The 23464-nt window shown below is 36.8% G+C and overlaps 2 protein-coding genes across 2 annotated transcripts; both read left to right on the top strand.

Annotated features, from left to right (window-relative positions):
- The first annotated feature begins 481 nt into the window (after nt 1-481).
- LOC126608705 (1-aminocyclopropane-1-carboxylate oxidase homolog 1-like) lies at nt 482-2297 on the top strand. Its single transcript, XM_050276688.1, has 3 exons — nt 482-1122; nt 1337-1658; nt 1886-2297. Exons 1-3 carry the CDS (start codon nt 551-553, stop codon nt 2207-2209), a joined length of 1218 nt encoding a protein of 405 aa, XP_050132645.1. The 5' UTR covers nt 482-550; the 3' UTR covers nt 2210-2297.
- Nucleotides 2298-19637: 17340 nt separating this feature from the next.
- Nucleotides 19638-21951, top strand: LOC126606637 (1-aminocyclopropane-1-carboxylate oxidase homolog 1-like). The gene is made up of 3 exons (XM_050274018.1): nt 19638-20093; nt 20740-21061; nt 21371-21951. Exons 1-3 carry the CDS (start codon nt 19702-19704, stop codon nt 21623-21625), a joined length of 969 nt encoding a protein of 322 aa, XP_050129975.1. The 5' UTR covers nt 19638-19701; the 3' UTR covers nt 21626-21951.
- The last annotated feature ends 1513 nt before the right edge of the window (nt 21952-23464 follow it).

Genomic DNA, 23464 nt, shown 5'->3' with positions numbered 1-23464 from the left:
CATTATTTAGTTTGTAAGTTTTACCTACAAATTTAATTTTTCTAGCATTATCCATTTCATTATTGTATTCCCTAGCTAGGATATCAGATCACATGGTAAAAATAATAATACTCAATCTGCCCTGTCCATATTAACGAAAGCAAAGGACATCAAAGATTTAAAAAACACAATCCTATAAGATCCGATGGGTGCAGATGCAAACGATGCACTCTATAGCTTTGACTCCATTAATTCTCAGATATTCTGATATCACTACAATCTCATTAAAATTAATATTGCTTTCATCACTTTCACTTTTACATTTATGATTCATGTCCTGTATTCTCATCAGCTAGATATCACCTGCGTGCATGAAAGCCAAGTGTCACTTACTTTGAAAACTCAAGAAAGCCCGTTCATGCACACTGCCACCTCATGATCCACCTTCCCTAAAGCCATTTTTTTTCCTTTTATATTTCTAGTTCTAAGACCTCACCACACATCGTAGGCTGTTTCTGCTCCCTCTTGGTAAGTGCATAGAGTCTCATCTTCTTTGATTTGTGCTTCCTATATGATTAGTGTAATTAACTTGCGTACTTGTTTTTGCAAGACAAGGAAAATGGCTGGAGTCAAGGCCAACAGTAATACGGATCGGATAAGGGAATTAAAAGCATTCGACGAAACAAAAGGTGGTGTGAAGGGACTGCTTGATGCAGGCATTACAAAACTCCCATCTATTTTTCACTCCAAGCAACTGAGCGATGATGAATGGAAGGTGGCAAGTGATGATGTCCAATTGAGTATTCCAATCATTAACCTAAAAAACATCCATAATGACTCAGTTTTGCGAGCTGAAGTAATTGAGAAAGTTCGATATGCAAGTGAGAAATGGGGTTTCTTTGCGGTGATCAATCATGGAATTTCTGATGATGTTTTAGATAGGATGATTGACGGAATGCGTAGGTTCCATGAGCGGGACACTGAGCTGAAGAAAAAGTTGTATTCCCGTGAGAGTGGGAAGAAGGTTCTTTATTCCTCCAATTATGATTTGTACCATGCTCAAGAAGCTAATTGGAGGGATACGTTTTCCTGTTATATGGCTCCTAATCCACCAACGCCAGAAGAGGTGCCTTCAGTGTGCAGGTATGTATTCAAATGTAGGGTAATTAAATAATCAATAATGCAATTTAGACGCATAACACTAACAGTAATCTAACTCCGTTATGCAATGGTATGTGGTCAGCGTTGGGTGGTTAAATAAAATTACTCTTAATTGATTCTCTAAGTTTGGGATTTACAAGGTACTGTAATTTTTGTTATAAATTTCTTATAAAATTAACATAAAATATTCTTACAGAGAAATAGTGATAGAGTACTCGGAGAAAGTGATGAAATTGGCACATACTTTGTTTGAGTTGTTTTCTGAGGCTCTTGGGCTTAATCCAAACAAACTGAAAGACATGGGTTGCGCTGAGGGGCAACTTCTTCTTGGTCACTACTACCCAGCATGCCCTGAACCAAAATTAACTTTGGGCACTAGCAAGCACACTGATGGCACCTTCATCTCCGTACTTTTACAAGACCAAATTGGTGGCCTCCAAGTTTTATATGATAATCAATGGGTTAATGTTCCTCCAAAGAAAGGAGCTCTAGTTATCAACATTGGTGACCTTCTGCAGGCAAGAATTCATTGATTAATTAGCCCTACTTATCATTGTATTATCTATCAATTTTAAAGTCCAAATGACAACCCTTATACTAAATTACTCGTAATAAGTACACCTGGGCGTAGCCAAGTCGGCTAAAGGGAATCGGTCCTCTGTACCAAAGTTTGAATCTCCCTTCCCACAATTCAAATTAGATTTAATTAGAATAGTAATAACTTTATGCTGTTTTTTTTGTGCAGCTCATCACGAATGGCAGATTCATTAGTGTCTATCACAGAGTTATAGCGCAGAAGGTGGGACCAAGAATTTCAGTGCCAATCTTTTTCAGGCCATATGTTCAGGGAGGAAAATCAAATGCTTCTGGACCAATCAAGGAGTTGTTATCAGACGGAAATCCCCAAATCTACAAAGAAGTTGATTTCAAAGATTATTTGAATCACTACCTCACGAAAGGGATAGATTTTGTCTCCCCTTTAGTGAAATTCAAGCTGCGAAGAAATTTATCCCCATTAAGTTCTCATCTGTTAATGAATAAGCCTGTTAGGCATGCTGAACTTGAGTAGTCATAAGAATAGCTACTCAATCATCTGTATGCCGAAATAAACCAGAGAACTCTGTGAATCTGTTATTTAAATTTGTATTCAGCAAATATTCGAGCAGTTGAATAATTAATCATGTGTTATTTTGGTTTTGGCAATGGGCTATCCACCGAAATATATTGTGATTGTGAAATGTTGCTTATATTTCATGTGAAAGAGCAAAGGTTTTTTTTTTCCACTTTAATCCTTGGAAAAGATTGAAAATTAATAAAAATTCATTTTTTAAATTATCCATTGTTGTGGCCTATATTTAACTGAAGGGTGCGACATAGACAGAAAGAAGGTGGAGAATAGGTTTGAGGAATTGTGTGTTAATTGTTCAGTTTTTTGTGCTTTTATTTATAGTAATAAGGATGAGAGAAATTTGCTCTCTAAGTAACACAAAGTTTATTAGCAAAGATCTTCTAGATCCCAAACGATTCCTAATCTATCTCTACTTAGAATTTACACAATCATAATATGTATTAGAACATATGTCACAACACACACCCTTGAGTGTGCAAATTCTCAAGTAGATGGTGCATCAGATCTTCAGGCAAATGTAGAAGCATTTGATGAAGTCGTCTCGTCTAGTCAGTACAAGTAGCGAATGCTAGTCTCAAAACAAATGGAAGAATGCATGGATAGTAAAACTCACAAAATCTCACTATGACAAAACCCAAGTTAGGACAAAAGTCCATAGCTAAAGAAAAAAAATGAGAAGTTGTATTAAGTCAAAACTATACGTCTTCCGGACGCAAGTAGGACGTAGACAAGGGTATGACCAACCAGGATGGGTGCCTCATCAAAACCTAGTTAGGTAGCAAAAACCTAGCAGGAAAAATGCTTAGCGTAGGGAAAAAGAGTACATTAAGGTCAAGTGAGTATACTTCTAGATACTTCCCCTGAGTTTGACAGAACTTCCAAATAAAACTATAAGCATCGCAAACGAGAAAGTTACGCATACCAATTCCTCGAACAAGCTTATGGAAGGTAGACTTCGGCAGTGACATTGTGTATAGGTTGGCAAGGTTGTCTAGGATCAAATTGCTTGACTTCAATCTTCTGATGCTTATGCTGATGTAGATACAACATGCTTGGTGTTGACTTGTTGGATGTTTCATGATCTAGTCGATACATATGGCGTTGTCTTCATGGATTGTTGTTGAGTCTCAACAATGGATGAAAATCGCAAGGAGTTTGAATATGCTCAACAAGAGTTCTCGACCATATCTCTCACATGATGAGATACAGTGAGTCTTGGAACGATTCAAAGGTTTTGCAACTAAAGGTCTATATCACGGACCTCCAAGATATTATGGTGTTCCTTAATGATAAAGACATAACCATTCGGGAACGTACCTTGTGCGGTCAGATAGATAGTTTGATTTAGTAAATCCCACAAGGTAGACATCATTCCGAAGATCAAGGAGGTGTGATATATTATGAGAGGCATAGGGATAGATAAGCCCAAATCAGTAGTAACTGAAAAACGTCTTTAACACCAAATTTGGTGGTGGCGTATAGGCGCAGTGCTGCTTTATGCCAAAAGATTATCAGTACATAAAATGTCTGATTCTAGTGCATTGAGCTAAGTACAACAAACGCTAATTGTACTTAGATATGGTTGCCTTATGTTCCAATATGGAACCTTATGTTCCATATCATCCATAAAGGTCTCATTTGCATATGGCATACAGATGATCAGGGTATACTCGGACATAACACCTTCTGGGTCTAGTTTAAGTGGAGCACAGAATACCATCAGAACTAGCACGAAACTTTAGGTTGAGATAATGTTGAGTTTTTCTGAGATCATACATCTTAAAATTCGACTTTAGAAGCGAGTTAATTTTCTCAAGCAATTTCGGATTTTGTACATGCAAGGACATATATCCCTAACTGATCAAATATTCACTTAGACGAGTATACCACATCTGCTCGGATAGTTCTGCATCTGTAAAATGAAGTCCTTATTTGAACAAAGAGGGCGTTCTTATGGTATAGAACTATTTTAATCAGTACATATAAGTCATTTGGAAACTCCATGTAGGATTCGTATTAGGATCCTAGATATATTACAACCACGTTTGTAATGCTGCATTAATCACAAGGCGTATGAGAGAAACCTTGCGCCATAAGGCGTCATTCGCATTATTTCATTCATCTCATTTGTCATAGATTGATTCTTCTAGTTGACCAATCAGTTCTACGTTGACACTAATCAACGAAACACGGTTCGTTATCGTCGCTTTTCATTTATGTCAGTAGTTACCATATAAATGAAGCAGCATCATTTATGATAATCTCATTCCAATTTCATATCTCATCCAAACTAGTATACTTGACAAGAACTTCAGGTCTCGGGAGGAATCCAAATTTATTCTCATGAGATGGAAAGGATTGAGACAACGATCAAGGGGCATATTCGTTCGTGTCATGTTCCTCCAATTTTGGATAAGTGAATCCTCGAACCGAGTGATCTGCCACGTTTCTGGCTTAGAATAGATTGATTGGCTAACCGCCAGGGTCGGCCACAGTAGTGGCATTCTTGCTTTTAGGGACGAAGGTTCGTCGTACATTTGGTACATTCATCTTTGCAGGCACATTTGCAGTTGGTATATGTGATCTCATCAGTTTTGCTAGGTCAGAGGAAGTGTCTGGTAATACTCTGATGATTTAGGAAGTGTCTGGTCATACTCTAATGATTTAGATTGAGATAATAGGGACGTCCACCGTAATTCGTGTCATTCTTTAGGTATGGTGATTGCTTGTCAAAGGTTATAAGTAAAGAATATTAGAAAGAGAATCATAAGCAACATAGATTTCCATCCTTCCTTGAGGACCATTTTTTTTTTCTTTTGTACATTAAGACGGCACAAATGGCACATAGACCACACAACCAAAGATGCACATATGCGATATGTCGGGTTCGTATCTGGTAACCAACTAATACGTGCTTTATAAGGTTGGGTCATGATAGGCCTCAGGTGGACCAATATGGTTGCTTGCAACATTGCATGGCCCCAAACAGAGATCTGGAACTTGGTACGTATGACCAATGATCGTACAATCATTTGAAAACATTTGATGAATGTTTCTGCTAGGCCGTTCTGGGTATGAACATGTGGGTTGAAGTTGAAGAGGGGAGAGAGAGTTATGAAGGTTTGGAGAGAGAATAATAGGAGAGAGAGTGGGGAAGAAGAAGAAGGGGAAAAGGAAGATACTTTCATGGTTTAGGGAGTGTGCGGAAGTCTGAGAATGTGCTGGGTGAGAGTGAGAGGGAAAGAGTGTTGTGGCAGCTATGGGCGGATTTGAGTTCTTGCAAGAAGCAAGAGAGACGGTGGAGAGGGTGTGCATTTTATAATTACAAATTATTTTATTTGTTTTTATCCACTCGGCACAAATTTTGTAGGGTCCCCTATGGCCATGTAAGCAGATAACGGAATGATTGACATAAATTGTAACGGTTGTATGAAATTGAAATGAAATAGTTGTGAACGTATGAGATTGAAATGTTTTAAAGATGTTGTAAGAAGTTGTAATTGACTTCAAACTTGAGTGGGTAAAACGTAATTTACCCATTTTTTAGACATATGAAACTATTTCGAGGCCCATTTTTGACATATAACCATCATAATAATTAATTAAAAAAATTTAATTAATGGGTAAATTACACTTTGTCCTCTCAACTTTTGGTGCAATTGCAACCTCATACATTATCTTTAAAACATTTCAATTTCATATACAGATTTGAATTTTATTGCAATTTCGTACATCCGTTAGTCAAACCATTAGTTTAACTGTTAAGGAATGATGTGGCACTTGTAAGGCTCATATTTTTGCTAACGTGGATTTCTTTAACGTGCCATATAGGAAAGAAAATAATTTAAGATAAAAATAATTTTTATGTTAATATTTTTAAACATTTATAATGGGCCCCACCACTACTTCTAGTCACCTTCAACCTCCTCCATCCCTTCCTTTGCAACCCAACCCCCGAATCCCCCAAACCACCCCACCCCACCTCAAAACAACTAGCAGTTAAGATATCAAACAACCCACCCCTTAAAAAACCCATAATTGTTTTCAACACAAAATCAACCAAAAATAATACATACATATATATATATAATATATATATATATATATATATATATATATATATATATATATATATATATATATATATATATATATATATGATTTGAGATAGATTACCCAGAAGAAGAAAAGGGCAAGATGGAACCTGTTGCCCCTCCCCTACACACCATTGCTGCCCTCCCACCTAATCTCAGCGACCTCCTTCATCTCTTTCTTTTCGTCATCCTCTCACTCTAACCTCGAATTGGCCTCGATCAGAACCACGAGATGTAGCCAACAACGAAATCAAAGGGAATTTTGGTATTTGACTGGTTGCCTGCAGCAAAATCGAAGGTGCAGAGAAATTTGGGTTTTTGGGGTTTCCACTTTAGGTTTAGTGCCGATGAAAATTGTGAGTTCGAGCTCACTTTCGACGACTTTTGGAGGACTCTACATTCCATCAGAGACTAGATCTTTGTGCGGATTCGTCGAATTTGAGGTTGACCGCATGTCGGGACTCCTGGTCCTTGAGTGGGTATGACCTATTTTTCATCCTCGTCGACGTTCTCATCATTTAGGTGGGAGATGAAGATGATGACTGACCAAGTGGCGATGAAGAACATGAAGAGAAAGGACGTTCTAGGTGTTTTTTTTTTAATTATTCAATTATCTTTCCAATTGTTTTTAGATGAATTTCTAATTAGAATAAAGAATTTTTTTAATCGTATTTTATTCCATGACACTGTAAAATTACAAAAATGCCCCCTAGCACGTTAAGTGGAAATCCTATGTGAACGTCTGAGTCCTAGTAACTCTTTGCCAATTTTTTCCGTCTTTTTAGGTAATATGTGTCCTTATGAACAAGTGAGCACGAACAGCTTACGCACATTTCCTCATGAGAGGGAAAATGGTAATTTTGTAATCTCAAGAATCCATTACTTGTTTCTCAAGACAAAATCAGGTGTCGGTATTGTAGGTTGCATAGTGTGATATTGATGGCCTATTCGTTGGACTTGTTAGACAAGCAGGCAAGTAGGCCTGTCTACTTTAGTATTTTCTTAATTAAGCCTCGTACTTAATTAATTATTGTTTAAGCTTGACCCAAATACACATACACGTATTCTTAAAATACTCGATGATACAAACGCGAGGGTGCAAGTGAAACAAAATTCGAAGCTACAACAAACATTTTATCGCACTCGAAACATTAAAGGCAATATCGTAATTTTACTCATCTATGCACTACCGTTATATTAATATTTTGGCCAATGGGTACCGGTGTGGGATCTCACCTTTCCCTGTACTACTTCTCGTTCTCTCGATCACTCTCTTCATACCTCACTTTCTTTACTTCCTTAATCGCTCACTTTTTCCTCATATCTCTTTCACTCTCTTTCTCTATCAATCCTTTTTCATCCTTCATTACTTCTTCTTTGTAAAACAGAGGTTGTGAGGCCCGAGGCCATCACTACCTAACCTCACCGACTCCGACGAGAATTCGTACCACCAAACCACCTTTTTGGCGAGCCTCAATGAAACCACCACACCTTGTCCTTCCCTTCCCCTTGTCTCTTTTCACCTCACTTTCTACTTCAGTCACCGTTCTCCGACGAGGCAACCATCTTGCCACCACCATCTTTCCCTACCCTATTGACTCAACATAAGTTTTTGGTTACAAAAGCTGAGCACATAAGCACCCACATAACTCTGTTTCAACCTAAATTTTTTCAAGCAATGTTTCTTGATTTTCTAACAAAGGTAAGGATTAAAAACCCTTAATCCTTTCCTTAATGTTGTTCTGGTTTGGTTTATGAGGCTGCATGTGTGTTTTGGTGGGATTTTGGGTGCATAACTAATCGGGGAATCTCTCCCCAGTTTTTTCGACAAAGTAAAAAGAGCTCCAGGCCAATATTTAGGACCTTTTCGGCCTCAATCCTTGTCGAGCTTGGTAAATTTATGTTCCTTACTTCCTCCACTTCACTAGAAATACAGCCCAGACACCAGCCGTTTTCAGGCTATTGAAGAAGATGAGTACACTTATACTCACGACACGTGGCTGTGCGTGGAAGATGCAGTGGTCGGCACGTGGAGCGCATGCGCGTTCACCAAAGGTATTGTGCTTTGCCGCTGTCCATAGTGGTGACCATAGCGGAGTCTGCCCAAACTTAGCATGTGAAGTGGCATGTGTTGCCTCGAGTCACGTGCATGGAGAATGCTAAAGTCTCTTTTTAGGTTTCTCGATGTGCTGAATTCAAATACGCCTTCCATTTCTGATTCAAATATTTTAGAGTAAATTACATTCTACCCCATAAGGTTTAGGTGCAGTTGTATCATCATACAACATGTTTAAAATATTTCCGTCACATATATTTACTTATCATTTAATTACAAATTCATACATCTGTTAGTCAAACCGTCAATTTGATTGTTAAGTAATGACGTGGCAAATATAAAGTCTATATGTTTTTAAGACGTGGCAAATAAAAATATCAAAAATCAATAAAAAAAACTAATTTAAAACAAAACCACCCAACTCAATCTTTCTCTCTCTAAAAATCTATATCTTAATGGAGCACAGCCCCAAACTTAGTGGTTGCTGCCAGTGTTCATTGTCTTCTCCGACGCACCCAGACAACTCATATGACGGCTTCATCGCAGTTCCCCATCGACGTCAAACCCCCCACCATGACCCAATGTTTCTCGTAGAACAAATTCAAATCTCTGCTTGGTGATTTTCAAACCCCAAGCCCTCGAATCCAAGAGCCCCGTTAGGGAGGAGGAAATCGAAACCTAAGTTTTTGCAACAACTCTCACTTCTATCATTAATTAAGCAAGACGAGATCTAAGTTCTCTCTAATCCAATACCACTTCTATGTTCCTCCTGCCCTTATTCCAAACCCTTGCCACCCCCCAATTTCACCACTTCATTTTTCAAAATCTTGGTGGGTTTCATATATGACATTAAGTTCCAGTAAATTTTTTTGGAAATCAAATTTTTTTGTCGGATTCAAAATCGGATTTTTATCATTAATTGAGCAAGACAAGAATATAATTAAGAAATAAAAATTGGCATAAGTTGTTGTTTAAGTACAAGAAAAAAGGCATAGATGCAGTTGTCATGAGCTTTGCTGGAAAAGAAGGGCTTCAGAGGTCGAGGACATCGGGGATGGGTCTCGTTGGAAGAAAAGTTGGGAACCCCATCGCGCCTTGAGGTAGTTTTTGGAGTTGACAAAAGTGGCCTGCCAGATCTGGTCTTTGACAATTGGCTCAGCGACAAGGTAGATGACGGAGAGAGAATTAAGTAAGCACTGAGGAAAAGGGATGAAGAGTGGCGATGGTGAGGAAGAAATGGAGGAGGCGAAAGGGATGAAATTCCTTTTTTTTTTTTCTAATTCTTTTAAGTTTTTAATAATAAATTTTTTTTTTCTTTATTTTTATCCACATGGTGCAAAGTTAGCAGCTACTTCGGCACAAATGTGGATCTCATATGACATGCTTTGATCCCGATATCCCCAAATACCAGGATGGCCATGTGTTGGCCGACACCCAAGGGTGACAAAGCCATTTTAAACTCATACGAATAAAATATGTAATTAGAAAGAAATACACCAATGCAGAACCATGTTCAGAGCATACAACTAATCAAGAATAATATGAAAGAATTATTATAAAAAGTACGAACAAAGGAATTGGTCCTACATAGAGAAGACTCGAAGATACCTATGTGTAAATGCCCTGACATCGAGATCGCATGCCTAGATTTTAACCCCTTGTTTTGAAAACGTATATAATACTACATAGTAGATTTTTTGAAAACTCTAGCATGCCAAAAATATTTATAGCAATAAAATCATCTTTAAAGGTGTTATCGAAATGCCTATAGGAAAAACCCAAGAATCTCATAAATCATAACAACGGTATACTCAACTAGGGGTATCATAGCCACCCAAAGGCATAACCCATCCTTCCTGAGGGTGAAGCTGTATGACACTGGGTTACACCAGTGAAGAAATATGATAGGCCCCATCCCTCGAAGGTGAAGTTGTACGACTCTGGGTTACGGCTAAGAAGAAAATATAACATAACACACCGACATTAGTCGTGGCTAGTGAAGTTGTTCAACACTAGTTTCGCCAGTGAAGCTGGGGGTATGTCATAAATATCATCAACTGTGTCCTATGGCCATAGGCGTCTACATAACCGTGTTGTGTGTATGTGTTGTACGATAACCCACTTGATAAGCACCGAAAACGTATCTCAAAATCTCATATCAAATCCGGAGCTCAAAAACTCAACGCCTCATCTGATAAATCCTTGATAATTCATATTCATAAATCCATAAAATTTCATATATGAAAATCCAATAATTCGTAACCTTTAGTAAAATGTAAATTCGATAAATCATAAATAATGCATAAAACGTAAAATCATGAAATCATGCTTTTCATGAATGCAAGCCTAATATTTGATAAAAACATGCAAGTTAAGAAAGGGTCCACCCACATATATTTTGTTGGTGAGGAGCCACTCGAACTAAGGAGGACGGAGTCACTTCTAACCAACGTTCCTAAACACAAATAGAGCCCATTTAATAGAACTTTACTAAAACGGTCGAATTTCGGAAAACAGATAGTGGATTTGGATTCAGCACATCGAAAAACCTAATGAGGAACCTCGGGTTCCCCCATGCGCCGCCATGGGTGGCGGTTTTCGGCGAACAGAAACCACAAATTACGACCAACTCCAAAATTCATCAAATTTTGCAAACATGTAGAGATCAATAAGGGAAATATTTTTCATACCTGGGTTGAAGTCCACTTTGACCGGGATGTGCCCTGAAAATTCTTCATACCGTCGGAAACCTCAAAAATATGTGAACCCCGATTTGTCCACTCCGGTGATTTGTTACCCTCAAACTTGTTTGGGGTTTGTTCCTGGGCTTAAGAGGTGTCTAATGGTGGTGGGTTGAAGTGCAATTTGACTGGGAAGTGGCCTGAAAATTCTTCGAACCATCGGAAACCCCAAAGATATGTGAACCTAGATTCGTCCACTCCGGTGATCTGCCGCCCCTAAACTTGTTTGGGGTTTGTTCTTGGGCTCAAGAGGTGGATAATGGTGGTGGTAATTGAAGGAGAACATTTCAAAATTGGTGGATCGCCGACAAGGGTTTCATGGCACCGACATGGTTGTTCTTTGTGGAATCATGACGAAATCTTGTCGATTTTAATTGGATGCTGGGATGTCGTGGTGATGTTTAGTGGTGATGGGAGGTTGAAGAAAGACAAAAAAATCGATGGAAAACCAATTGGAACAGTTGCAGGAAACAGATCAGGAGATCGGGTCCTTGGGTGAGAAAACGGGTAAAAGGGATGAAGAGGTTCCTTCATTTTTCCCCTCTCTCTTTTCTTTCTTTTCCTTCCTTATAATTGGGCTGTCCCTCAAATATCTCATTTCCCTCCTTTCTCTCCTTATCTCTCCATCCTAGCCATACACGTGGTATCAGATCAATGCTCTAGCAAATCTAGAGCCCTTCAAATTAATAATCAAATGACCATTTTGCCATTTTCTTTGTTCGTTTATAACTTCTTTGTTATAACTCCAAATTACATTCCGTTTGTGCTCATGTGTTTGTAACGACGAGTACTACAAGGATACTCCAAGGAAATGAATCTTACATGACACGACAAGTTGGTTAACAAAAGTTAATGTTTTTGCCTTAAAGGGCATTTTCGTAAATTCAGGCATTAAAATTATAAAAATTGAAATATTTGGGGACGCGTCGTTACATCATATTTGTCACAACATCACTTAATGGTTAACTTAACAGATTTTTTAACAGATGTATGATATTGAAAAAAAATGATAATAAATGTATGAGATTGAAATGTTTTAAAGATGTATGAGGTTGCAATTGCACCGAAACTTGAGGGTGTAAAATGTCATTTACACAATATTTTAATGTGGTTTCTATGATAGTCGTACATCATACAAATATGCAAGTTTATGTTAGTGCACAGTGTTTACATTAGTGATTTCATTTCTAGGTGAAAAGCATTTTCAGGGCCATCGAAGCCTGCGAGGCGATTTCGACTCGTCGACATGATTGTGAGTGAGTATTTTGTTTTAAAATGTTATATATGGTGTTCCTTAATAACTACTTTTACATACCATGATGTGACATGCCATGTTTAGCTTACAAATAGATTTTCATACACTTTGTGTTTATTATATTGATTGTGAGCATAAACGAGCATTAAATCTTTATATCATATATGCTCATTATATTGTGATTTACACGGTTTCTTTTATTATGCTGGTCCAGGCATAGGACGATCCCATATGTAGTTCACATCACACTGTTTCATTCGTTTTGGTTCCAAAGTAGGCGCCAACTTGTTCCTCCTTGGGGTAGTGGTAGAAATCCTTTAGGGTGTTGATGGACATGTATGTGATGAGATTGGTGCAACTTCACATATCTGAGGAGATTAGCCCAACTTGTGACGTCATCTCACGATGGGATCATATCATCAATTTAGTGGTGGTCAACATATCTTAGCCTCGTAATTTGTGTTATTGGGCTCGGGGTGTGACAGTTTGGTATCAAAGCATGGTTAGGGACATACATTTGCATCGTATAATGCCAGTATTGTGCTAATAGTTTAATGCCTACTTGACAAAAATATGCTGCCTAGGCATGAATGTACTCATATTCCAGGATTACAGTTAACCGAAATGTTAGCTTAGTTGATTCAAAATGCAAATCGAGGCTACACTAAGGCAAAGATTGATGTGAGTCATGGTGCCTACTCTATTGATAGTAGTGGAACCGAAGAAGAAGCCAGTCTTGGTTAGAGCATATTGATGATGTTATCAAGGTTATGAGATGTCCCGAGGATCAAAAAGTAAGCACGTTGACTTTCTTCATGGTTGATAGCGCCAAGTATTGGTGGAAGACAGAGCACCATAATATTCGGACTATCGAGGTTTGGACTTGGGATCGATTCAAGGAGCGGTTCAAGAAAAATTTTCTGAGTCCCGAGTTTCAAGCTATCAAAAGGCAAGAGTTCTTGGCTCTCGAACGTTGTGAAATGTCTGTAGTAGAATATGAACGGAGGTTCTGGTGCCTGGTTGAGTATTGCTCGGGTATTTGTGATAATGCAGATGAGATGAGGAAGTAGTTTATATTGTGTTTGAATCTATAGTTGTGCACTTATGTAGTGGTGAATGATGGTGCCACATATGAGGTAGCTTTCCACACAGCTCAATGGGTTGAATAAGTGGATAATAAGAAGAAAGAAAAATAGACAATGAAAAGCAAGCAAGTGAGCACTAGCAATGGTGGAGGACAGTTCAGTGAATTCAAGAATAAGTTTGTGGCCAAGAATATTAAGGAAACATTGTCTATGGGCGGAATGAAGAGTAAAGCAGCTTTCAAGAAGAAGAGTCAGCCTTCTGGGTCTACTACTAGTGATGGATTTAATAATACTACACTTTATGCCAATAAAGGTTCTACCAGCAGTGGACGATTATTTAGTAGCGGATCTCGGGGTAGTTCTTTTCTAAAGGACCTCATACCTTTCTGCACCCTAATTTAACTATCATGATAGTGAATGTAGATCAAGTACAGGACTTTGGTTTAACTATGGTCAACTGGGACACTTTAAGAAGAATTATCCTAATCCGAGGCAGTAATCGAGGATATCTTACAAGATGACTCAACAGTCTGAACCTGGAGTTCCAAATAATTTATTCACCAATTTGTGCCTTATCCTGCATATGGGCAACAGTTCTTTTAACCCATTTTGTACACCTATCCTCCTATTCACCAGTTTCCTCAGCCTATTATGCCTCAATATCCACAGCAAACTCTGTAGTTTGATCAACATAACACTTATCATGGACAGTCTAATGATGAAGCTTTTGGTAGTTAGAGTCAGAATAATTGACAAGGTCGAGGGAGTCAGACTCAAAGATCTCGTGGTGGTTATACTTCAGGTGGGGCTAGCAAATCAAGTGGCACAACTCATAATCAGATGTTTACAATGACCTTTTAAGGGTCGAGGGAGTTAAACTCAGGGATTTCATGTTGGTTGTACTTCTTTGTGACTTCATTATATCCCCACGTGGTACTTATTTGCTATGTCCTGTTTGAAACCCAGCATGCCGATTTCACACTTAAAGGTAAACTCAAGATTCTGGGTGTGTTCTTCAAGACTGTGCCGATTAAACTTTTTAGGAAATGTGTTTGTCGTATTCCTTGATCGTTCTTTCTAGAGGTTCAAAGTCAGTGAACTTTGTGTTCTTTGCAATGGTCACTACAGTGTGTTTCTAGCTATTGAGATAATCTCCACTTCTTGGTGTGTTGTATGTTCTAGTGTGATGGCAACAAGATGTGTTGTGCTAGTTTTACATTAGAAGGCACGATTGCCTGATTTGCAGATGTCTGCCTTATTGACTATTTACCTATCGCTATGTTCTTCTTGACAGAGTAAGTCTCGATGGCCATGAACTTTGTAAATTTTTAGCACTTGGTCCCACCGTGTGTGCCAAAATATTGACCCTAAAAACTACCAAGCCTACGTGGTACACATACTAAGTAACTAATGAGCTAACTACTTCATTCTGGTGGATCTAGGTGTGCCAACTCGCAACCAAGCTCAATCGGCGAGTAGAATGGAAGTGATAGTGGTGGTGGTGTCGAATGCACTGTTGATTTCTATATCCGAGCGATCACGATCAAGGAAAGAACATATCGGCCTTGGGTTCTAGAACCTGAAGACAAGGTTGCTAATCACTACGAAGTTCAGGATCTGCCACACCAGGTTCGACTGCCTCAACTATATTCGTCAAAGTATAAGTGTGCCAAATCTGTATCAAACTAGAAGGACATAAATACTTAAAAGAGATAAGTGTCTTAATGGTAAATGTTGTTCAGCGGTTAGAATACTGAACTTTGAAGCGTACCTCAAAGTAACCAACCATAGAACACTTCACTTGGCTGGAAGCTAATGAAGTGACCTTGTTTAGCGAAAGAATCAAGGACTCCTCGCTGGCTGAGACTTGTATAGTTAATCAACCAAGCTTAAAGTAAAACTATCAATCCAAGATACTTTTCGATCGCCTGATTCTACGGGTCTAGTGTTGTTAGTTTAAAATGAAGATATCACTGGTTGTCAACACAACACTGTTACTCCAAACTGAAAATGTGTTGATAGAGTTAGAAGAGTTAGTGATTTCTCAAAATATGAGAAGGATTTGTGGAAAGCGAGGTTTTGTGCAGGGCGGTTATGTGTTGAGTTGAAGGTCATTTTCTTGTTGTAGTACCACTTCTATTTATAGGGGTGAATTTCGTGAAGACCAAGCATGCTGAAGTAAAGTCCTAATAGAACTATACTTCTTTGGCTATTCTCTGAATATTCTCAACATTATCTTATCACTAAACGAAACCAGTCTATACATGATTTCAACCACTTCGACTAGAACAAGGATTTGGAAGCTAGTCCTTTTATGCATCATATTCATTCCTTATTTGATTAGATACGAGTCTTCATTCTTGAAACAATTCGAATCTTATTAAAACTCATTCTGATCTATACCTATTTCACTTCAATTAGGACTCGGCCGAATCACTTCTCCACTTGGTCCTTTTAAGAATCTCTCTTCTGTTAGGCATCAGCCAAATCTCACTATGAGCTGGATATTTGGATATCATTTGGCCTGAAGGATTACTTATGGGCCAAAATTAAACCGTAGTGCAAATTATCCACCTTGGGCCCAAATCCAATGTTCCAAACCCAAACAACATTAAAAATATTTTTTTTTACAAAAAGTACAATAATCTCAAACTCACTCTTTTCTTTTAACAACTAATTACTCATAATACTTGTAATAATACTTTTCTTTTCAAATTTCATTGCTAAGAGAATTCAAAGTAGTTGAAAATGAATCGCATTTGATCGTTTGGCAAAAGGGAATTTTTTTTTTTAAATATTAAACTTTCTAACACGTGTAACTCGGCCTAACGAAGAACAGTCAGAAATGAAAATAAAATTTCTAACACATGTAACTTGACCTAACGAAGAACAGTCAGAAATGAAAATAAAATTTCTAACACATGTAACTTGACCTAACGAAGAACAAGTAGAAATGAAAATAAAAGAAACTTCAAATAAGAAACTTCAAATAAAAATATAAGAAACTTCAAATAAGAAACTTCAAATAAGAATCTTCAAATAAGAATCTTCAAATAAGAATCTTCATCTACAAATAATGACCCTACAAAAAATTTCCATCCTACCTTTAATTATCTTCAGTTCAAAGGGGGAAAAACACAATTAAGAAAGAAATTAAATTTCACTCATGATAAAGAAAACCCTACTTCGTTGCAAAAGACTAACTTGGAAGAACCCTGTTGAATTTTATTCAAAAAAACATTTCTTTTAAAATTTTGGTATTTCTCAATAGTGCTTTCAAGAGTCATAAAGTTAATTTGAAGAGTGCTATGAATTTACATATTTTCTTTCTCAAAATAATATAAATTATAGTACGTTTTTGTTTGAAGTAAAAGTTGGCTGCTTGGATTCGAGAAGGTCTTGGCTCTTCAACGTATTCCAAACGTGTGATGCTGCTTGCGGGTACCCTGAAATTGGATGGTCAAAATTACTGTTCATTGACTGAAATTTCATATATACGTTATCACACGTGGTACTTTGAAATACTAATTGTTGGTGAATAAAGGTGTTTTGGAATATTCAATTGAGATTTTGAGAGATTTTAATAGATTTACGAGGTTAAGAATTTTGATAGTGTTTAACCGATTTTTAGAGATTTCATGTGAAATTTTAATTCAATTCTTTCGAAATCTCAAGGGAACTAGTGAGATTTGTGGATGCTTAAAATATCATATGAATTCGCTCCATTGCCTTTAAATTGCTTCGCTTTTTAAAATTGTTTAAAATAAATTCATAATTGAATACACTTGTAACAGTATAAACTTCTTTAAAATTGTAACTGAATACACCTAGATTCTTAAGAATTTTAATAAACTATCTTGAATTCATGATCGATCGAATACAAGTTAAATTTCAGAGAATCATTTAAAATTCTAAAATATGTGAATTACATAATACACAAGTATGTATTAGTCCCCTTCTGTTAAGGGATTTCTCATGTAAACTAATTATGATAGGAATTCGTCAACAAAGGGGACTAACCAATCCATAATTTAGAATGTAATTGGCCAGTACTTGATTATGGATTGGTTATCTTTGAATGACAAAAAATAAAAAAATAGGTTAGTCGTTCATAAGGAATTGGTTTCTAGATCTTCAACCAATTTCTATTGCGCCCTTGTTTTCTTTATGTGGTAAGTAACTTTCGTTCAGGGTCACATATAAAATTTACAAACATTTTTTTTAAATATATTATAATCTTAAAAATTAAACCATAGTTACATCATTCATATTTATAAAACAAATAACAATACAAGTTACAATTATCCACAATGCATTGTCAATATGAAAACGCTGGATTATAACTTCATAACAACGGAAAAAAAATTTGCTCTCAATATAAACTACCAATGTATCACTCAATTGTTTCCCAATTGGTTATGCAATGACTTGTCACAATATTCATAGCGGAAAAAGGCTCTCTCCACTTGAGATTTTTATTGATTTTAATAGATTTATGAGGTTATGAATTTTGATAGAGTTTCACTGATTTTTAGAGATTCCATGTGAAATTTTAATTTAATTCCCGCGAAATGTCAAAATGAGCGGTGAGATTTGTGCATGCTTAAAATACACTATGAAATCTCTCCAATTCCCTTAAATTGCTTAGCTTTTTAAAATTCTTTAAAATAAATTCCTAACTTAATACACTTGTAATAGTATAAACTTCTTTAAAATCGTAATTGAATACACTAGCATTCCTAAGAATTATAATAAATTATCTTGAAGTCATTATTGAATACACTTTGAATTTCAGAGAATCATTTAAAATTCTGATTGAATACTCCTAAATTTATTAAAAGAATTAAAATCTCTCAAAATCCCCATTGAATACACCCTCCTAACTGACAAAGTATCTTACAATATATAATGCTTCGTTCTACTTTTAATGGCATCAAGGTTTGTTGTGATAAACTTTTGAATCTATAGGTTGTGAAATGTCAGTAGTACTGAGCGACGATTTCAATACTAAATTAGGTTGCTCATTGTGGTCTAGCCGAACTCCCTCTCCCCTTAGTGTAAAAATATCGATATAGGTTGTAAAATGTAAGTGTAATATCAATATGATTAATGGTGAGTCACTGATTTATTTTTCTCAAAATCTTTAAACTTGTTGCCTTCATCGAATATAATTAGCAGCTTACAGCTTGTTTTGGTACCAGGTTCATGGTACATTGCATTATTCTTTACTAATACATGATCGAATAATGACAAATATGTGAATTACATAATACATTAGTATTTATTAGTCCCCCTTCTCTTAAGGGATTTCTCATGTAAACTTATGACAGGAATTCCTCAACAAAAGGGGACTAACCAATCCATATTTCAAAATGTAATTGGCCGGTACTTGATTATGGATTGGTTATCTTTGAACTACAAAAATAAAATTGGTTAGTCGTTCATAAGGAGTTGGTTTCTACATCTTCAACCAATTTCTAGTAACATTAAACTGACGTATAAAAAGTTGAAGTAAATAAGGGTGGGCTCCATTGCGCGTATATCCAGGAAATGTTATTCAGGGTCACATATAAAATTTACAAACATTTTTTAAATATATAATAATCTTAAAAATTAAACCATAGTTCCATCATTCATATTTATAAAACAAATAACAATATAAGTTACAACTATCCACAACACATTTTCAGCATGAAAACGTTGAATTGTAACTTCATATCAATGGAAAAAAAAATTAAAAATTGCTCTCACTATAAACCCCCATGTTATCACTCAACCGTTGATTTCCCATTTGGTTATGCAATGGACTTGTCACAATATTTATAGTGGAAAAGGCTCTCTCTACTTAAGCAGTAGCAACTAGTAAAATCAAAGCCAATGTCATTAGCAAATATACATGATTGTATACTCTATTTCTCCTTGTGTCCACCATTTTTTTGCAAGACTACCCATTTTTTTTAATTAAGAAAATTCACTACTTGAACGTATATAAAAAAAAATATAATGTTCAAGTTGATATATTTAAAAAAATTCACTACCCATAGAGATTCACTGCAATTCGGGAGGTCAGCTGACCCCCTTTCCACTTAATGGATCCGCCAGTGCTCCTATATATATCTTATACCCCACGTAGGGTTTTCAAAGTGCTATACTAAACTCTAATTCCTTAATTACGTCTTCAGATCCAAAAAAATAACGAAAATGGTCACCAAAACAAGAGCAGACGAGAGGGATGGAAGTGGTGCCAAACTCAGTATTCCCACCATTGATCTTCATGGCATTGATACCGACTCAGTTTTACGAGCACAAGTCGTCGAGAAAATTCGATATGCATGCGAGAAGTGGGGTTTCTTTCAGGTTACAAATGGAATTCCCGTTGATGTTTTGGACAGGATGGTACATGGAATACGTGAGTTTCATGAGAAGGATAATGATGTTAAGAAAGAGTTGTGCTCAATGGATACTGGGAACCAGGAGCAGTACCTGTCCAGTAATCGTTTCCACAAATCCAAAAGAGGAAACTGGAGGGATACGTTTGTGTGTTATCGGTCGCTTAATCCACCCAAACCCGAGGAATTACCCCCAGTGTGCAGGTATGCTCATCAGTATATTTAGTAATGCCTAATTAATAGTTCTGATTCACAATCTAACTAGTCGAGCATTACATGCAAGAGAGAATCCATTTAATTTCTTATAACAGCGTATAACTTTATAATATATTTGATCCTCTTTCATGCATATACCTCAAATTAATACAAAGTTAAGCCTACATAGTTTATAAACACAAACTCCTGGGTCCTTAATTTTGTAACCAGAGGATTTTTTTTTATTTTTTTATTTTTTATTTTTTTTGTAGTGGAGTTACTATATATAACTTCACCTTTAATTAGGTTCTTAGCCATTACTTACATCACTTAATAAACAATAGTGTTATTTAAACATACTGACTGTATTAAAGAGTGTGCCAACAAGTATGTTAGTTTTGAGTGTCTATATAGCACTATTTTTTCTTATTATTATATTAGTACTAATTCCACGAGTTGGAATACTTGCAGAAGAAATATTGATTGATCAATATGTTTATCACTTAATAAACAATAATGCTATTTAGACACATTGATTGTATTAGGGAGTGTGTGTCAACAAGTGAGTCAGTTTTTGGTATATATACAGCATTACTCCATAATAAAAAAATTATGATCAGTACTAATTAACTTCATGTGTTTGAATACTATGCAGAGAAATAGTGATTGAGTACTCAAAACAAGTGAAGGATTTGGGAATTACGTTGTTTGAGTTGCTGTCTGAGGCTCTTCGGATGAATCCCAACAAACTTAAACACATGGATTGCGCTGAGGAGTTTTCTATTTATGGTCACTACTACCCACCATGCCCTAAACAAGAATTGACTATAGGCACCGATCAACACACCGATGGCAGTTTAATCACCATACTTTTACAAGACCAAGTGGGTGGCCTCCAAGTTTTGTATGAGAATCGATGGGTTAATGTTCCTCCCATGCAAGGAGCTCTTGTTATCAATGTAGGAGACCTTCTGCAGGCAAGCTCTCATTCCCGGACCATTAATTAGCCACTTTTCATTGTACTAAATTTAGCAGTGTTTTGTTCACTTGTTACTTGACCAAGAATTCATGGTCATCACCCATCATATCATTAGATTTTGATATTAAGGGTGGGGAATAAGTTGATGTGCTTTTAATGTTTTAATCTTTACCATTCATATCAAATATATGGAGGAGTGACCATGTATATTCTCAGTCACTTATGACCAATGAGACATTTTTTATGACAAAGCGTATACATAAATTGACTTTTCAAAAACTGATAATTCTTTGTTACTTTGGTGCAGCTCGTGACAAATGACAAGTTTATCAGTGTTAATCACAGAGTTATAGCGCAGAGTGTAGGCCCAAGAGTTTCTGTGGCAAGCTTTTTCATGCCAGATGCTCGGCCAGGAAATTCAAATGTCTATGGACCAATCAAGGAGTTGTTATCAGAAGAAAATCCCCAGATATACCGAGAAGCTAATATTGAAGATTATCTTAAACACTACCTCTCGGAAAGGGTTAAAGGAAACTCCGCATTATCACAGTTCAAACTGTGAAGGGTATTCAGTTGTTTTGTTACTCCCTCGTCGTCGTGGTTGGTGGCGGCGGATCTCATTGGCCCCACGCTGAACCTCTGGTCTTTGGGCTAGGGTTTTCATTTCCTTTAGCTCGTCTTTTTCTTTGTTAGGTTCATTTGTCTGAACTTCTCATTTGTGTTTTAGTGTCGTCACTTGTATGGTGATAAATCTGTGTGCTGTCCTCTCTGCGTTCTGTAGCACCTGGTCGTGGTGTCAAAATAACGTGTGCTAAAAAAATAAAATTTGTAAAGTCGTTGTCAGAATTCATGAAGTTGCTGATTAATAAGCTTTGGTCGTTATATCTATTCTATTAAGAGAAGGAATGCATTTTTGTTCACCCTCATTTTGTGTGGTGTATGCCTTATTAACTACATTGCAAAAGATGAAGTTGGTACAAAGGAAGAGAAAGAATTGGTAGAGAGAAACAAGAGATATTGTATTGATTGACTAGAGAAAATGTATACAACTGAACCTAATGAAATAATAGCTATACAATCCCTTATATAGCCATATATCCTAAATACAATAATACCCTTCTAACTATACTAACAAACTCCACTACTAAAATAGTGCCATGTGGCATTTCTGTTATTACCAAACATTTCTATTATTACTCCCCCCTCAAACTGAACTTGGTGTAGCCAAGTTTGAACTAGCTAGAACTCTGAAACTGATCCGGAATTGCAAGACGTTTTGAATGCATGACAAAGGTTGTGGTGAAGCCTGGGATTTGGTAGGAGGACCATGTGACTGAGAGATCCAAGTTTTCCAATAGGGACATGCTTAACGGTACATAACTTGGAGAAAGATTTGATGAAGGTACCGAGCTTAGAGAAGCCAATGCACGAATGATTCAGTTCTAAGCCAACAGAAGCCCTGAAATCACTTTTCAGAGAGGAGAGAGCATATTCTCCAACCGTGGGCTTTGGCAGACGTTGTAAGAAGCGAGGAAACCGCTTCTTGAAAGCCATACAGGCATGCTTTTTTCTTTGAGAACTCAATTGATCAACCCATGAGGCTAGTTGAAATGTATGTTACTGCTGAAAAAAAACTCTACACAATACAGTTTCTAATCCTAATCTGTTGAAAAAAAAAATAATCTTGAACTAACTAAAACTTTACAGAGACTGGCACCAAATCAACTAAGGGGAATGACACTCCAAGAAACCGAATCAACCAAAGAGAATGACACTCCAAGAAACCAAATCAACCAAGGAGATTGACACTTCTGATAGCTTCCTAAATCTTAACAAGGAGAATGACACTCCAAGAAACCAAATCAACAAAGGAGAATAACACTCCTGATAGCTTCTTAGATCTTCCCAGATACTAACACCAAAATTAACCAAGGAGAATGACACTCTTGAGATCTTCCTAAATCTTCCCAGAGACTAACACCAAAATTAACCAAGGAGAATGACACTCCAAGAAATCAAATCAACCAATGAGAATGACACTCCTGATTGGCTCCACCAGATCATCAGAATACAATCAATCATGAATAAAATCAAGAAACTATCAAAAACTTTATCAATGAGGAATTTGAGGGAAACTACATAACATACTAGCAGACTATCAACGACAACTCTAGACAATTAAGAAACGCAGATCACTAGACACTGGTTTTACAATTGAACCTTGTCCCCCGGATCACTAGATCATCAGAATCGCAGAAACTCCTTCAAAACAATTATCTTGGCAAACAATCAAGAAACTATATTTCATCATTCTTCAACTAATGTCAATGGCCTTCACAAGTAATCATGTATAAAATCTCACACTTTATCTTTTGCGGCAATTCCACAAACACCATGCATG

Source organism: Malus sylvestris, chromosome 16 (genome assembly GCF_916048215.2).
Source record: "Malus sylvestris chromosome 16, drMalSylv7.2, whole genome shotgun sequence".
NCBI classification, from domain to species: domain Eukaryota; kingdom Viridiplantae; phylum Streptophyta; class Magnoliopsida; order Rosales; family Rosaceae; genus Malus; species Malus sylvestris.
The sequence above is the reverse complement of the archived record's forward strand: the minus strand, read 5'-3'. Positions and strand labels throughout refer to the sequence as shown.

Excerpts from the sequence above, each read along its gene's own strand:
- LOC126606637 (XM_050274018.1), top strand. The coding sequence starts at position 19,702 with ATGGTCACCAAAACAAGAGCAGACGAGAGGGATGGAAGTGGTGCCAAA. Across the intron at positions 20,094-20,739 it reads GAATTACCCCCAGTGTGCAG|AGAAATAGTGATTGAGTACT; the intron begins GTATGCTCATCA and ends AATACTATGCAG. Across the intron at positions 21,062-21,370 it reads ATGTAGGAGACCTTCTGCAG|CTCGTGACAAATGACAAGTT; the intron begins GCAAGCTCTCAT and ends ACTTTGGTGCAG.
- LOC126608705 (XM_050276688.1), top strand. The coding sequence starts at position 551 with ATGATTAGTGTAATTAACTTGCGTACTTGTTTTTGCAAGACAAGGAAA. Across the intron at positions 1,123-1,336 it reads GAGGTGCCTTCAGTGTGCAG|AGAAATAGTGATAGAGTACT; the intron begins GTATGTATTCAA and ends ATATTCTTACAG. Across the intron at positions 1,659-1,885 it reads ACATTGGTGACCTTCTGCAG|CTCATCACGAATGGCAGATT; the intron begins GCAAGAATTCAT and ends TTTTTTGTGCAG.